This window comes from Sorex araneus, chromosome 5 (assembly GCF_027595985.1).
Source record: "Sorex araneus isolate mSorAra2 chromosome 5, mSorAra2.pri, whole genome shotgun sequence".
Taxonomy (NCBI): Eukaryota; Metazoa; Chordata; class Mammalia; order Eulipotyphla; family Soricidae; genus Sorex; species Sorex araneus.
In genome coordinates this window covers 42,861,621-42,876,730 of record NC_073306.1, presented here as the reverse complement: position 1 = coordinate 42,876,730, position 15,110 = coordinate 42,861,621, and the positions used below count along the sequence as shown (strand labels likewise).

The 15,110-nt window shown below is 60.3% G+C and overlaps 2 protein-coding genes across 4 annotated transcripts in view; one reads left to right on the top strand and one right to left on the bottom strand.

Moving 5' to 3' along the window:
- ZNF362 (zinc finger protein 362) overlaps positions 1–7,727 on the top strand; it is a 36,334-nt gene extending 28,607 nt beyond the window's left edge. For all 3 annotated transcript variants that reach the window (XM_055138532.1, XM_055138531.1, XM_055138530.1), the window contains 3 exons: positions 2,316–2,394; positions 2,498–2,656; positions 6,133–7,727. In XM_055138532.1, coding sequence (XP_054994507.1) covers positions 2,316–2,394; positions 2,498–2,656; positions 6,133–6,249 — 355 coding nt within the window. In that variant the 3' untranslated portion in view covers positions 6,250–7,727. The remainder of the gene's footprint in view (positions 1–2,315; positions 2,395–2,497; positions 2,657–6,132) is intronic.
- A 4,407-nt stretch (positions 7,728–12,134) lies between these two features.
- On the bottom strand, positions 12,135–14,796 carry A3GALT2 (alpha 1,3-galactosyltransferase 2). Its single transcript, XM_055139867.1, has 5 exons — positions 14,711–14,796; positions 14,129–14,212; positions 13,955–14,044; positions 13,729–13,866; positions 12,135–12,822 (listed from the first exon to the last, which is right to left on the bottom strand). Exons 1-5 carry the CDS (start codon positions 14,794–14,796, stop codon positions 12,135–12,137), a joined length of 1,086 nt encoding a protein of 361 aa, XP_054995842.1.
- Positions 14,797–15,110: the final 314 nt, after the last annotated feature.

The window sequence follows — 15,110 nt, the reverse complement described above, 5'->3', positions numbered from 1 at the left end:
CATGTGCAAATGCTCTTCAGGTAGAAGTGGGTCATGGGGTAAGGTAGGGGATGGCACTCATTTTCGGTATGATACCCCCATGCCAGCAGATGTGTCCCGAGTGGGGATAGCCCCTTGCTGGGGCGGAAGGCTTGCCCTTGCCTTGCCCTCATCCTTGTGAAACTCAGTGACCGACGCCCTTTGGGGCTGGGTGTCTGTGGGAACAGGCAACTGGTGCCTTGTGGACCCTCCTGGCTCCCTGAGGCCAGTCCCCTGCCTGGTGCTGTGTGCAGGGACGGGTCTGTGGCAGAGGCAGATGGACCCAGAGGCACCTGTTCTGTGACCTGGGGGGTTGACAGGGTCAGACCTAACCCAGAGGGACATTGTGGGTGAGGGTGGAGCCTCTGGGTGATCTGTCCCCACCCCCCGGCTGTGAAAGGGACAGTGGGAGCCAAGGCTCAGCCTTGCTGGGAGCTGCAGCCCTGGAGGTGCTGTGGAGGCCCGGCGGTTGGGAATGGAATCGGTGGACTTTGGCCTCTGTGGTGGGCATGAGGGAGGTGCCCGCTGCTGGGCAGAGCCAGGGCCAGTCTGAGGCCCCAGATGCTGTTGTGGAAGTCCAGGGAGGCCGGTAACCAAGGGCAGTGGCTGGCCCCCAGGACTGGCTGGGTTCTAGGAAGGAGCCCCGGGGTCAGCCCGTTGCCCTTTGGCAAGCTCGTGCCGGAGGTGTGGGTGCTGGGGCCGCACTGAGGAGTTGCTGGTCTGTGTCCGCCCGTGGGGTGGCTGTCGTCCCTCCGTGTGGCTCGTCTGCGCCCTATGGAGTGGCGGGCGGCACTGGGGAAGGAGGCCCTGGCCCTGCCCTCGCTGAGCCAGGCGCCTGGCGAGGGGCCAGGGAAGCGCCTCCTCCCGGGACGTACGTCTGAGAATGGGGGTCCTCACAGTCACGAGCTGCCTGGGCTGTCATGGCCTGTGGGGAAAGTGGGCCTGGCGCAGGGCCCGGACTAGCAGGACGGGAGCTGGGGTCGGAGAGAAGACTCTGGGGGCGGCTGGGTGCCAGCGGATAGGCCCTGCACTCCAGGGGGCTCACCCGCCAAATGCACAGGGCTCTTCGAACCGGGCCGGACAGTGCCACTGGCCAGGTGTCCATGCAGCCCGGGGACGGGACCCTGTCCTGAGTGTGGGACCCCCCTCTAGTAGAGGAGAGCATGGTACCTTAGGCGGAGGCTGCAGGCGGGTCAGTGGGGGGTGGGGGGTGGGGTGGGCCTCAGTGGGAAGCCCCCTACCTCTCAAGTGCCTTTGCCTCAGTGGCAGTATCCCACTCATCCAGGTCGCCTGCCCCCACCAACCCCACCCTGTGCTGGAAGGCGGGATTGGAGGCAGGGCTGAGCTCAGGCTGCAGTTCCACCTCTCACCACTGTGTGTCCTCGTGTGTCGTTCCTGCTGTGATGCCGAGGATGCCAAGGGATTGAGGCTCTGGGTTCCATCCCAGGGTCGCATGCACCACCGCCCCCCCCCCCCCCCGTCCGCGCAAGATAACCAGAAACACACCATCAGGCAGCGTATTGCCCAAAGCCGCCTCCTCTCGAGAAACCCTGCCCACTAGGGCACCCTGCCCCTGCACTGCGACCCCCAGCCCCGACCCCACTGTGACCCGTGCACTTTCCTTCTGCTCACTTTCACTTCCCCGCAGCAGTGGTTTGGGCCTATTTTGCTTGCTGACGAATTCCAGTCACCCCCCTCCTGGTGCCTGGTTTACTAAAATGTCAGTGACACTGGGTGACTTTGGGCCAGTGCAGGCTGAGCCCCTCACGCACATCACCTTCTGCTGAAGTCCAGCATTTTTACACCCATTTTGCAGGTGAGGAAACGGAGGCCTCGATGATTTGCCAGTGGTCACCCTTGATCAGTAATTGGAGGAGTCAGGATGGGCGCTTGGGAAGGGGGCACGGAGGGCCCTGGGGAAGGGCAGGGAGGGGCTGCCGCATCCTCTCGGGAGCCGCTGGGGCCAGACCCCTGCCCAGCCGTGAGCCTGCTGTGCAGAGAAGCCGAGCAGGGACAGGCAGATGTGCCCCGAGGGAGGGCAGTGAGGGCGGGATTCCCGGCCAGCCTGGGACCCCCTGCTCGCTCCAGTGGGCAGTCTGCAGGTGGGTGTGTCGCAAGGCCGGCATGCGTCCCAGACAGCCCCGATTTGCTCAGCGCTCTGGCCAGGCTTCTGTGAGCTGGGGGTCGCCGGAGGTGGCCGGACAGCAGTGGCGGTGCTGGAGAAGGAAGGCTCGCCCTGGCCGGGGGGACACAGGCGTACGGGCGCACGCCGCACCTCACTGGGCTGTCCCTTGCAGAATCCACACAGGCGACAGACCGTACAAGTGCCCACATCCTGGCTGCGAAAAGGCTTTCACTCAGCTCTCCAACCTCCAGGTGAGTGCCGGGCAGTGCCCAGCCCGGGGCACGGGGGGAGGGGGCGTGGCTGGGGGAGCCTTGCCTGCCCCCTGACGCCCCTGCGATGTGCCCCCCCCTCTAGTCTCACCAGCGCCAGCACAACAAGGACAAGCCCTACAAGTGTCCCAACTGCTACCGCGCCTACTCGGACTCGGCCTCGCTGCAGATCCACCTCTCGGCGCACGCCATCAAGCACGCCAAGGCCTACTGCTGCAGCATGTGCGGGCGGGCCTACACCTCGGTGAGTGCCGCAGGCAGAGCCGGGGAGCCCGCCCAGCTAGGCCCAGTCACCAGGGCTCTGTGGTTGGGGGTCCGGGAGGGAGAAGGACCTTCCTCCACCAGGGCTTTGGCCGCTCCCACGCAGGCCACCAGGTGGTGCAGTGCCTCAGCCCGGAGCCGCGCGAGGCCCCCCCCCCCCCCCCCCCCCCGCCCCGCTTGGGGGCGAGGCTTGAGTGCGGGAAGGGGCCGCCTCCACCCCGGGATGGGGATGGGGGCCTCTCTAAATAAGCGCCTTTCAGCACTCAGGAAGTCCCAGACACCCTGGGGTGTGAGCTTCTGTATCCAGGGGAGGGGGTGGGCACACCAGTGGTGCTCAGGGGTGACTCCTGGCTGTGCTCCGGGGACCATCGGGGATGGAAGGGATCCAACCCAGGTCAGTCGTGTGCGAGGCAAGCGCCCCGCCCTATACCGTTGCTCTGCCCCCCCCCCCTTCTGACCGTCAGGTCTTCTTGGTGAACGGTCCCCGTGTGTCCCCATAGACATCACTGGGCCTCGGTTTCCTCGTCTGCAGAATAAGGCTGGGGTGATGGTGCTGCCGGGCAGAGGCGCCCATAGGGCCCCAGGTACTGCTCATTGGGTGCTCACACCTGCCCTCAGGACCAGCCGGGTGGGCTTGGCCCCGACCGCGGTGGGGGCCCCGGGGCTGTGCATCAAACCACCATGCCAAAGAAGACCTCATGACAGATTGTGGCCGGGGCTTGCTCCTGTGGCCCGCGTGGACACTGGGCTGGACTTGTGTGCTGGAGGGCTGCCCGAGGGGTCGTAGGGCCAGCAGCCCACGACTCTGCCGACTCTCACATCCTCCACCCCCCAAGTTGGGACCATCAGAAGTGTCCCGGGGGCTGCTGGGGACCAGTGGAAAGATGGAGCAGCGGGGACGGAGGGACAGGGCAGAGGCCCAGGGTGCCGTCTGAGGGAAGGAATATCCCGGGGCACTGTTACAGACTGTGGGCAGGGGAGGAGGTCCCTGGGGAGTGGCTGTCCCATCCCCGGTGCCCCAAGGAGGAGCGGCTGCTGATGGGGGTGGGGGGAGGCTGAGTCACAGCGGGGAGGGGCAGGTGGGGCCGTGAGAGGCTGCTCTGAATGGAGGAGGTGCTTTGATTGCGGGTGGGGGACATTGTTGTAGCCAACCCTAGTCCATTTATCTTTCTGTTTTTTAATTTTTTTTATTTTATAAAGTAGTTCACAATATTTGATTACACTTAATATTCAAACACCAATTCCACCACCATTACACCTTCCCACCGCTATATTTCCATCCCGAATCCCAGTCCCTGTTCCAGAGCAGAACTGAAATAATATATTTTGTACTGTTTGTTATGAAAAACTGCTGAAAATGCTACAAAAAAAGTATCCTTAGAAGATAGAATGTGGGGCTGGAGCCATAGCACAGCGGGTAGGGCGTTTGCCTTGCACATGGCCAACCCAGGTTCGATTCCCAGCATCCCGTATGGTCCCCTGAGCACCACCAGGGGTAGTTCCTGAGTGCAAAGCCAGGAGTAACCCCTGTGCATCGCCAGGTGTGACCCAAAAAGAAAAAAAAAAAAAAGATAGAATGTGAGGATAGTTCTATTTCAACAGGGGTCATTAAGACCTTCTATAAGAGATCACTAACATGTTGTTAAAGGTTGAGCCTTGTGTGCTTATATATATGTGTATATAACATATATATATTTTTTCACCTCTAAGATTGGCCAACCCTAGTTTAAATCCCCAGCACCACATATGGTGCCCTAAGCTTCACCAGGACCGATTCCCAATTACAATTACAGAACCAGGAGTCAGCCCTGAGCATTGCTGACTGTGGCCCAAAAACACAAAACAAAACAAATTACAAAAAAAAATTTTATCTCACCAAAATCCCCAAAACCAAGTATGCCACAGAATGGTGAGATCCTATCAGCACCCAGACCAGTGCTGACTCACCTGTATCCTTATTATTATTATTATTATTATTATTATGCTTTTTGGGTCACACCCGGCGATGCAGAGGGGTTGTTCCTGGCTCTGCACTCAGGAATTACTCCTGGTGGTGCTCAGGGGACCTTATGGGATGCTGGGAATCGAACCCAGGTTGGCCACATGCAAGGCAAACACCCTACCTGATGTGCTTATTGTCCCAGCGCCCTGTACCCTTATTTTGACTGGGCTGGTGGCGGTGTGCCTGAGCAGCAGGGAACCCAGGGGCTCACAAATTTGTGTGAAGTAAAACCAGTGAAATATGGTTTCATCTGAAAATTTTCACTTTGTCCTTTGAACAGAGGAACTCCTACACCTGCCTCACCTTTATAAAACCTAGCAGTCACCAGGAGTTCTGATTCCCGATTCCCATCAATACCCCATCGACATTCTTTTTTTTTTCCCTTATTTTTTATTTATTTAATATTTTGGGGTGGGGGGGCTTTTAGGGCCACACCTGGTGATGCTCAGGGCCGACTCTCAAGGCTGGCTCTGCACTCAGGAATTACTCCTGGTGGTGCTTGGGTCCCTAGCACTATGAGCACTGAGTTGGGAGTAGCCCCAGAGCACTTGCCAGGTGTGGCCTCCAAATCAAACCAAACATAAAGGAGAGTATCTGCTTGGGCGTTGCTGGCCGCCTCCGTCCAGCCCGTGTTGGAGGTTCCCCTCTGCGGGCGTCTGAGCAAACTGAGGTGGAAGGCCACAGAGTGAAGATGCGGCCCCAAATCCTCCCCGCGGCTCCGTGGGGCTCTCGTGGGCCTGTAAGTGGCCTCGGCTCTCCCCACCCAGTTGTGGTGGCCCCTCAGACTCAGCAGAGCCTCTGGGAAAACCTGCCCAGATCAGCTTCTCCCCGAGAGAGAGAGAGAGAGAGAGAGAGAGAGAGAGAGAGAGAGAAGAGAGAGAGAGAGAGAGAGTGTGTGTGTGTGTGTGTGTGTTTTGTGTGTGAACGTGTATGAGCGTGTGTGGTGTGAGCATGTGTGTGATGAATGTGTGAGCGTGTAGGGGGGAGGGTAGGCAAGGGACGCCCCCTGCATCTTCCCCAGAGCAACCCCAGAAGGCTCATTCTTCCCGTCCCCGCTTGCCGAGGAGACTGAGTCAGCCCACACCTGCAGGCCTGCGGCCTCGCCCTTCCTGGGAGCAGCTGCAGCAGCTGCGTGGGGCCTGGGGCAGGAGCCCGCCCTCTCCGGCGGGCCGGAGGCCTGGCCCGCACGTGGTTCCTGGCAGCCGGTCTACACTTGAGAGTTCCCGGTGGCCTGCTGCCTGCCAGCTGTGGGCCCAGCCCCGGAGAGGGAGCCGTTCCTCTCCCTGGTGCCCGCAGCTGAGGGACGACGAGTGCTGGCTGCTGAGGCTGCTGACCACTCGCTGGCCCGCTGGCCCTGGCGCCCTCCAGTGGTCGCTGCGGAAACCGCAGCCTCTTCTGGATCCCTTGTCCCTTGCAGAGGATGCAATTAATGTTCCGCCTCTCCGCCCTGCCCACAGGAGACCTACCTGATGAAGCACATGTCCAAACACACAGTAGTGGAGCACCTGGTGAGCCATCACTCGCCCCAGAGGACGGAGTCCCCCGGTATCCCGGTGCGAATTTCCCTCATCTGAGCCCACCCCAGACACCACCCCACCCTGCCCACCGGCAGACGCAGACCCAGGCAGCACCAGGCCCCACCTCCCTCCAGGGGCCGTCCAGGGACAGCCGAGCTCTCTCATGACCTTCCTGACCTTCCAGAAAGCCTAGGCCGCAGGCACCGGCCAGTCCAGCTGTGGCTCCGGGGCGGCTAGGCCACCTGCAAGATTCTGGACAGTTTTGGTGGCATCCAAAGACATCTCCGAGCACTTTGAACCTCTCTGTTGGGTTTTCTTTTTGTTCCCTGCCCTTCACTTGCTTCACTGTTTTTTTTTTTTAAGTTTTTGTTTTGGAAATAACAAAAAAAAAAAAAGATATTTATTGGCCAAGAAGTTGGTGCTGCTAAGACCGAGAAATGGAAAGAATCGGACAGATGGACACAGAGAACCAGAGGGCAGCGGGGACCTTCTCTTGCCACAGCCTCAGGTCTCCAGGGAAGGCTCAGGCCTGGCCTGGGTCTCGGGACTGCAGATGGACGGAGAGGCCCCATAGGAAGGGCTGGAAGCAGCTGGTGTGAGGCACTCGCCCGGGTGCCCTGCTGGACCCTCTGGCGTCCTGCCCTGGGCACCACTGAACAGAGGATGTGTCCGCAGCCAGGACTGTCCAGGCTCCAGGCAGCCAAAGGAGAGAGGGCCGGGAGGTGGGCAGGACCAAAGGGGGCCGTGTGGGGCTGGGCTAGTGTAGGCCCAGGGAAATGGGTGGCAGTGGGCTGGGTCAGACCCGGTCCCTGAGCCCTGAACACCACCCCCGTCTACCTCGGTGCTGGCCAGGGTCCCGGTCGGCTGCTTCTCCCCTCACCCCAAGCCACGGGCAGGGAGATGGGGAGGGAGTAGATCTGGGGCTAAGACACCCGCCTAGAATCTCCTCCAGACGGTGCAATGCCCAGGGAGGGGCTGTCTGTCTTCCCTACATGGAGTGGAGTGTCCAGCCCAGCCCTAGGTCCCCCGGCAGGAAAGGGACTCTTGGGAGGAGGGTCCCAGGAGCAGACCCTGCCCTCCGCCTCCACAGACACATACACACACACACCCCAATCTGAAAGCCATGCGTGTCCATGTATATAGGAACCATGTACAGAGCCCAGAGAAGCCCCCCAGCCCTCGGGAAAGAAAAAAAGAAAACTAGACAGAAGCTCATCTATATATTCTGTATCTGGAGTTCCGTTTTGAATATTAACTGTGTTATTTTTATACACTTTTTAAGCCTTAACTCGCCATTGATTTACCAGTTTAACGTTTCCTGGGGTTTCTTTTCCCGTGGGGTCTCTGCCCCCACCCCACCCCCTTTGTTTGACTTGCGTCGTCTGATACTCAGTATTGTAGCTTTTCGTCCGCATGTTAACTACCCTGTAAATACGCTGTTATACATACTGTTAACACCCCTTTGCTTTTTTCTATGGGACCTCCAAGCCACCGTATTTAGAACTAGTTACCTTATTAAAAAAGAGAAAACAGTCTATGGGCTCCTGAGTCTGCGCGGCGGTGGCGGGAGTGGCAGCCCTCCGTGCGGCCGGAAAGCAGCCTCATTCCCATTGGGAGGGTTGGGGGACCAATGTGAAAGTCAAACGGGGGCCGGGGGACAGGACAGGAGGCGAGAAACAAAGGCGTTCCCCGCCCTCTGCCTCCCTGTTTCTCTGTGTAAAGAATGAACTGTACCTGCACCGGGTGGGCTGTGCCCCTGAGCCTCCGATGGGCAGGGCTGGGCGCTCGCCACACTCCCTGTGCCCAGAGGCCAGCTGGCGAGCTGGGTGTGAACCTCACAGCCGCAGGGCAGTGGGCAACAAAGCAAGAATTTTTTTTTAGGGGGGCTGGAGCGATAGCACAGCGGGTAGGGCGTTTGCCTTGCATGCGGCCGACCCGGGTTCGATCCCCGGCACCCCATATGGTCCCCTGAGCACCGCCAGGAGTAACTCCTGAGTGCAAAGCCAGGAGTAACCCCTGTGCATCGCCGGGTGAGACCCAAAAAGCAAAAAAAAAAAAAGAATTTTTTTTTAATGTGTCTTTTTCGGGGGGGGAGGGGCAAGAGTTCAGTCACAATCAGGTGGCAGGGACATCAGTTCCACCCAGGTTTGTCCAGCCCCTGAGAGGAAGGGGGCCCTGCTGTGGTCCCCTGTGCCTGCTCCCAGGGGGTTGGCCCCTCAGCTCCCCTAACCCCCCTGGAGCTCCGTCATGAGTACCCTGGTTGGTGGAAACTGTAGACAGGACCCAGAAGTCCCCTTCACATACGTTGTCCCCCACTGGGGGGTCCGCGATTTGCCCAAGAGCAACGTGCAGGAGTTGAGTCCCCAAGCTTGGTGGAGGGTAACAAGGAGGAGAGCGCGACAAGGGCCAGTGTCGCGGAGACTATCCGCCCCCGGGGCTGCGGGTCAGTAGCTCCGGTGAGTGGGGCTTCGTACTGGCCGATGGCGCCCGTCAGTGTGGGGTCGCGACAGGGCGCCCAGCCTCCACGTGGGCTCTGTTCCCGCGGCCCTTTCCCAGACACCAGCAAAAGTCTAACTGGGCCTTTACTTCCCGGCCCGGCTGGACGGTCCTTGGGCCCCTCAAGGGACAGAATCTCTGCACCTGACAGGCTTGCGACACGAATTAACCCTCGAGCAGGGGTGGACCTGGGGTGTCATGGAAGGTAGGAAACGTGCCGAGGGGCCACGCCGCTGGGGGCCGTCTCTCTGAAATGGACCAGGAGGGGCCTATGCCCGAGCAGCTTGGGCTTTAGCAACCGGGTTGCATCACGTGGTTCCGTCTCGGCCACAGCTGATTGGCCAGTAGTGGACACCTGACTCCGCAGCTGCAACCTTGGCTCCTGGGGTGCTCGTGGTAGTGCTGTGGTCTTGGCGCCCGAGTCACGCCTCTTCCTGGCTCCCCATTCAGTGGGTGCTGTGGTTTGAAACTAGCCGTGTTGGCTAGTTGACACCAGGGCAGCTGGCGGCAGCTTTTCCTTTCCTTCCGAGAGCCAGTTGCTAAGCGCTAGGATCCAACAGGCAGGCTCCGACCAGGTCCTTCAACTTCATGAATTCAAAACAGGCTAGGAGATGGTGGGCACTGACCTGGGGGTCGGGGTAGCTGTGCGCGGCCAGACACAGGTGGGATAAACGGGGCAGAGAAGCAGAGGGAGAACCAGTGGCAGCCTGAGATCCTGGTCTCACCTCTGTCTTCTGCCTAAGCTTAACTTCATTCTTGTTCTCCTATTATTGTATTTAAGCTGCTGAGTTGTGTATTGTTTGGTAAGTGTCCTCCCACCCTCCCTTCCTCCTTACTTTTCTTTCTTCCTTTCCTTCCTTTCCTTCCTTCCTTCCTTCCTTCCTTCCTTCCTTCCTTCCTTCCTTCCTTCCTTCCTTCCTTCCTTCCTTTCCTTCCTTCCTTCCTTCCTTCCTTCCTTCCTTCCTTCCTTCCTTCCTTCCTTCCTTCCTTCCTTTCCTTTCTCCCTCCCCCCCCCCCCTCTCTCTCTCTCTCTCTCTCTCTCTCTCTCTCTCGGGCTGTACCTGGAGGTACTAGGCTCTGCACTCAGGAATCACTCCTGGCAGGCTCAGGGAAACATATGGGGTGCTGGGGATCAAATCCTGTTAAGCCGTGTGCAAAGCAAGCACTTTAGCTGCTGTACTACTGCTCCAGCCCTGTTATCTGGTACATTTCTTAATCTCTCTGTGCCTGATTTTATCACGTAAAATAAGGGAAATGGTAAAGAGTTTTATCAGGGCAGATACGAGAATTAAGTGAATGGGTATGTGTTGAATCTCAGTTAAGTGTCTAACGGTGCACAAATCCATGGGCCTTTTTTTTTTTTTTGTCTTTTTTTTTTTTTTTTTTTTTGGTGTGTGGATTTGAGGATCAGGCCCAGGGTCTCAAGCAAGTGAAGCATGCAGCCTACCCCTGAGCCACATTCCTGGCCTACAGTGACCCCTGACTCGACAGCTGGAAATGTTTGGGGATGCCTGGCAGCAGCACTTGCACCCACTGTCCAGGTGGAGCTGATGGGACAGGTGGAGATTTTGCATGCAGCAGTAACACTTGCCCGTCTGGGAGTTTGCTGCCACCTGTTTCCCTGGATGCTCAGGATTTCCACAGACCCTGAGGACGCCAGAAGTGTTGAGAACTGTGTCAACCGTGAACTGTCTCGATGGTCAGGGAGGAAGGTGCAGAAGGAATTAATCTCCCTCAAAATTTCTGCTTCAGCCCCAAGCCCCTCAGGAAGGCCCACCCAGCTCCTTCCTAAGAGGCCCCGCTGCAGCTTCCATGACTCACTCCCCAGGAAGGGCTCCACCCACTAGGCTTCCCTTTCCTCCTTAAGGCGGCAATTAGCTTGGTACTGATGAACCTTTGCACTCCAAGAACTTGCTGGAGAAGGGACAGGCAAGCAGAGAAGGTAGGTGGCACTTCCTAGAGCACCGGAGCCAGCCCGCCAGGAGGGAGCCTGGTGCCCCTGTGTTATAGGGGAGCCAGCAAAGGGAAGACACTCACTTGTCTGGAGCCAGGCAGAGTTAGAAGAGAAACGGATTCCCAGGCAGATCCTATCTCCTTGCACCCAGGTGTGTGGCGGCCCAGGGCTCACGAGGAGTCCGCATGGCCCTCGGGGTCAGGGTTGCCACTGCAGAGTAAGAGGACAAACATTTCCCCACGTGGGAAGGGACAGGCCATCGCAGGGTCATCACAGCGCTCAGTGCTCAGGCTCACCTGCCCCAGACCAAAGTCCAGGAGTTCTTCTGGTTTGGCTGCTCAGGGTGGAACAAGCTGGGGCACTCCGAACTGCTTTGGAAAGGAAAGCTGTGTCTTATTTAACACAGCACCCAACCTGGCAAACGGCTGGAAAATGACATCAGACGACACAATATATGAGGGTTGGGCCAGGCCAATAGAGGGAATGGCTGCCGGTCCCTGGGATGGTGGAAGTTATTACAAACTCAGGTTCTGGGAGAAGATTCCAGAAGGATCTGACTTTGAGTGCAGCCCACTCTCTCAGGGCAGACAGGACCGCAGGGGCTCCCATGGCGACTGTCCTTATCTCCTGGGCTCTGGACACTTCTCTGGAGGGGCAGGACTCCTTCACACTCACACTCAGAGCCTGTCTTTCCCCCTGCCCTGGAGTTCAGACAGCAACCCTGAACCAGGAAACCCACCACCCAGGCTCTAGGCTAAACAAAGGGTCCCCTCCAAGAAACAGGGCTCCCTCGGGACATTTCACAAACGTGTAAAACATCAAAGGTATTTTATTACAGTGATCACTTAAATACAAATTTGACACAACCGTGGGGAAGGTGATGGGGCCAGGGGTGAAGGCATTTGCTTGGCATGCAGCCCACCCTGGTTTGATTCCTGGCCCCGCATATGGTCCCCTGAGGACCGTCAGGAGTGACCAGGGTGGCCTCAAAGCCGTGGAGGTGAAAGGCCAAGTGACTGGACGTCACACCTCCTCCTACCCAGAGGCAGCTCCATGTGGCCGGAGAGCCAGTTCTGCCCCAGACCCTCAGTGGTCATAACTACTGCACTCCCTTCCTGCCTGTGAAAAAAATAAATAAATAAATAAATTAAAGAAATAAGTATAGTCCTTGAGCATCGCTGGGGATGACCCCGGGTAACAAAACGAAGTGTGTGCAGGAATGCGTGGAGTGCAGGTGCACAGGGGCTTCCCTGCAGGCATTAACACAGGCCGAATTAGGGCCATGGCAGCTGAGCACCCAGCCCCACCCGGCTCCTCGGGGCGGAGTTATTACAAACTCAGGCCCCACCCCAGGGCTGGGCAGGTGCGGGAGGCCTCGGGGCTCTTGCTCGAGATCCTCCCAAGTGCCCTGTTGCTTCCAAACGAAGCCGCCCCCCGCGGTTCCGGGGACCCCTCTCGCGGCCCAGGAGAGCCGGCGTGGCCCGGGAGGCCGCTAGTCGCGCAGCCGGGCATAGTCCTTGGGCGCCCAGAGCAGCCGCGGGCGGCGGATCTCGGCCCGCGGGCCGATGTCGAGGCTCCAGCAGAACTCGGGCGACAGCACCTTGGCGGGCTTGTGCAGCCAGAAGAACTTGTTGAGGTGGCTCTCGTCGTGCCAGCGCGCCTCCAGGCCGCGCGCGCGGTCCCGCAGCATGCCCCGCGCGCAGTGCTCGGTGAGCCGCCGCAGCGCCTCCACGCTGCCCCCGAACACGGCCGCGTGGTAGTAGAAGTCGCCCTCGGCGGCGCCCAGCGCGGCGGCCGAGCGCGCGTCGCGCTCGAAGGGCAGTACCCTGAGCGGCCAGTGGTAGTGCCACGCGTGCAGCTGCGCCACCGTGTCGCCGAGCACCTCGGGCCCGTACGCGCCGCTGAAGAACTGGTCCACGTCCATGCAGAGCACGAAGTGCACCTCGGCGCCCAGCCGGCCGCTCAGCGCCTCGTGCAGCGTGTGCATGCGCCCCATGGACACGTCCTGCCAGCGCCCCGCGCGCGCCACGCGCTCGACGCGCAGCTGCCGCCCGGGGCCCAGCGGCACGGTGGGCACCGCGGCCGGCCGCTCAGTGAACACGTAGTACACCACGCGCTGGCCCACCATAAAGTGCTGCTCCGCCGACTCCAGGAAGCGCGGCAGGTATTTCTCCAGGTACCTGCCGGAAGGCCCGTGAGGTCAGCCCCCAAGACCCTGGCCGCCCTCTTCTCCCCAGCCCCTGCGCCCCGACTTGGCAGAACCACCTGGAAACTGCTCAAGGCTCCTCCACCGCCTTCTTCCCCTCCACCGAGAGAAAGCCAGGAGGACCTCCAGGGGGCACCGAGCAAGTGTGACACGGGGCGGGGTACTGTGATAGGAACAAAGTGGGGGTCCTTCTCGTGCGCTCTGCCTCCAGTGGGGATGGGGTTGGAGGAACCCCCAACCTTGGCCAAATTCTGCCCCCACCCCCGACTTCCAGATCTCTCCTCCCCATGTGGATGCATCCTTAAGAGAAACTCCTCCCTCTGGAGCCCAGCCCCCTCCCCCTGCTACGGGGGCTCAGAGGCTCCCTCCGTGGCTCTCAGCCAGGAGACCCCATTGCTTCACTTCTGAAAAGCAGATTCGAGGCTTGGCCACCTGGATCATCCGTGGCCAGTGCCCTTGGGATTTCTTGATACCCGGGGCAGTGCCTCCTTTCCTGCAGACTCCCTCCCTCAGTCCCCTGCCCCCGATGTCCCCCCCAGGGGCAGCCCACAGGCCCTACCCCTGCTGTATGCCCCCACGCCAGTGGCCACCACTTGACCATTTCCTCTGCTTACCTGACCGTGCTCACCATCTGCAAGACCATCCCCAAGGCCGCCACCTGCCTCACCCCAACCCAGAGCTTCCTGTGGGACAGGCCCCGGCTTCCAGAGGGGTCAGACACAGTTCTGAGCCCCTGGTTCCCTGTGCCTCGTGTCCGGGGAAGAGAGGGAGGAAAGGATGGCTGTGCCCCCACCTGGGCCTGGGAGTGGGGAACAGTGCTCCCCTGGCCCCCATCACCTGCCTAGCGTCCCCCGGGGCCCCCCCAACAGCCAGGCCTTACCTGCCCACAGCAAACACAGTCAGCCCAATGGTGAGGTTCTGCTGCAGGGCCTCTCGCCGAGCCACATCTGGATCGAACGTGCCGTCCCAAATGATGGGGGCGCCCCAGGGGGTACAGGTCAGAACTTCCGGCCGGGCCCTGGGCAGGGCAGAGATGGGGAGACAGATCCTCTCACACACAACCCCCACGCCAGCTGAGACCCCCTGCCGTGGCGGCGGCTCCTTACCAGGGGCGCAGGGGGCCCGAGAAGTTGTCTCTCAGCAGGGGCATGATGGAGGCAGGGCAAGTTCCCAGGGGCAGGAGCGCTTCCAGCTGCCTGTGGGGAAGGGCAGCAGCGAGTGCTCCCACCAGCCCCGCCCCTCCCCCGCTGCAGCCCCCTCAGTGCAGGGACGGGAGGTACCTGACCACAGGGACCGCGTACTGGAACACTCCCAACAGGCCGAGGGCCAGGACGATCAGCCGCCAGAAGGTTCTCTTCCAGGCCCTGGGGGGTGGGGAGGGACGTCGGCAGTAAGGCGCAGGCGGGCAGGCGGACGGACGGACGGACAGAGGCACACCCGCACGCGCCCGAGAGAAGACGCGGCGCTGGTGGGCTCTGAACGCGGCGGATCTGTTCGGTCCATGCAAGAAGCCAGGCCGCACGGCTGCTCCCCGCGGAGGCCTGTGTCACCAGCTGCTGGCCCCTGCCCGTGCCCCCAGCCTCAGTGTCTGCACGAGCGCGCCCTGGCAATGTCACGTCCACGCAAGCGCGCCACGCCACGACGTCCACACAACCGCGCCCAAGTCAGACGTCCACACAAGCGTGCCACGCCATGACGTCCACACAACCGCGCCCAAGTCAGACGTCCACACAAGCATTCCACGTCATGACGTCCGCACAAACGCCCCCACGTCATGACATCCAGAAGCGCGCCCACCTCATGACGTCCAAACCCGCCCATGTCATGACGTCCACGCAAGCGACCCACGTGATGACGCCCACGCCTCCCGCACGCCCGTCCCTCCTCCCACGGGTGGCTGGGAGTGCAGCAGGATGTGGTTCTTCGCCTTGCCCCGAGGCTGTTCCATCTCGGTTCGGAGGGCGTCCATTCACTCTTCTTCCCTAGCCTCTCAGCAGCACTGGTTGGGGGTGGCACGCTTTGCCCGGCCTGCCCCTTCTGAGCAGATCAGCCTATAATCCTTGCCTTTCCCCGGGCATCCTGGGGGCACGACCTTGGGCAGCTTTGGGCCAGGTCACAGTCAGGTACGTGGCCCAGCAGGGGACCAGACCTTAGCCAGGGAGAGATCCGGCCCCAGCATGCAGGGAGGTTGTGGGTTGGGGGCTGGACGCTGCGGTCAGCCTGGGGCCTAGAGGTGAGCTTCTAAGGTTCGGGAGGGCCAGC

Coding starts and splice junctions, on each gene's coding strand:
- A3GALT2 (XM_055139867.1), bottom strand. CDS start 14,796: ATGGAACAGCCTCGGGGCAAGGCGAAGAACCACATCCTGCTGCACTCC. Junction 14,213..14,710: donor GGGACGGGCGTGCGGGAGGC/GTGGGCGTCATC, acceptor CCCACCCCCCAG/GGCCTGGAAGAGAACCTTCT. Junction 14,045..14,128: donor TACGCGGTCCCTGTGGTCAG/GTACCTCCCGTC, acceptor CCTTCCCCACAG/GCAGCTGGAAGCGCTCCTGC.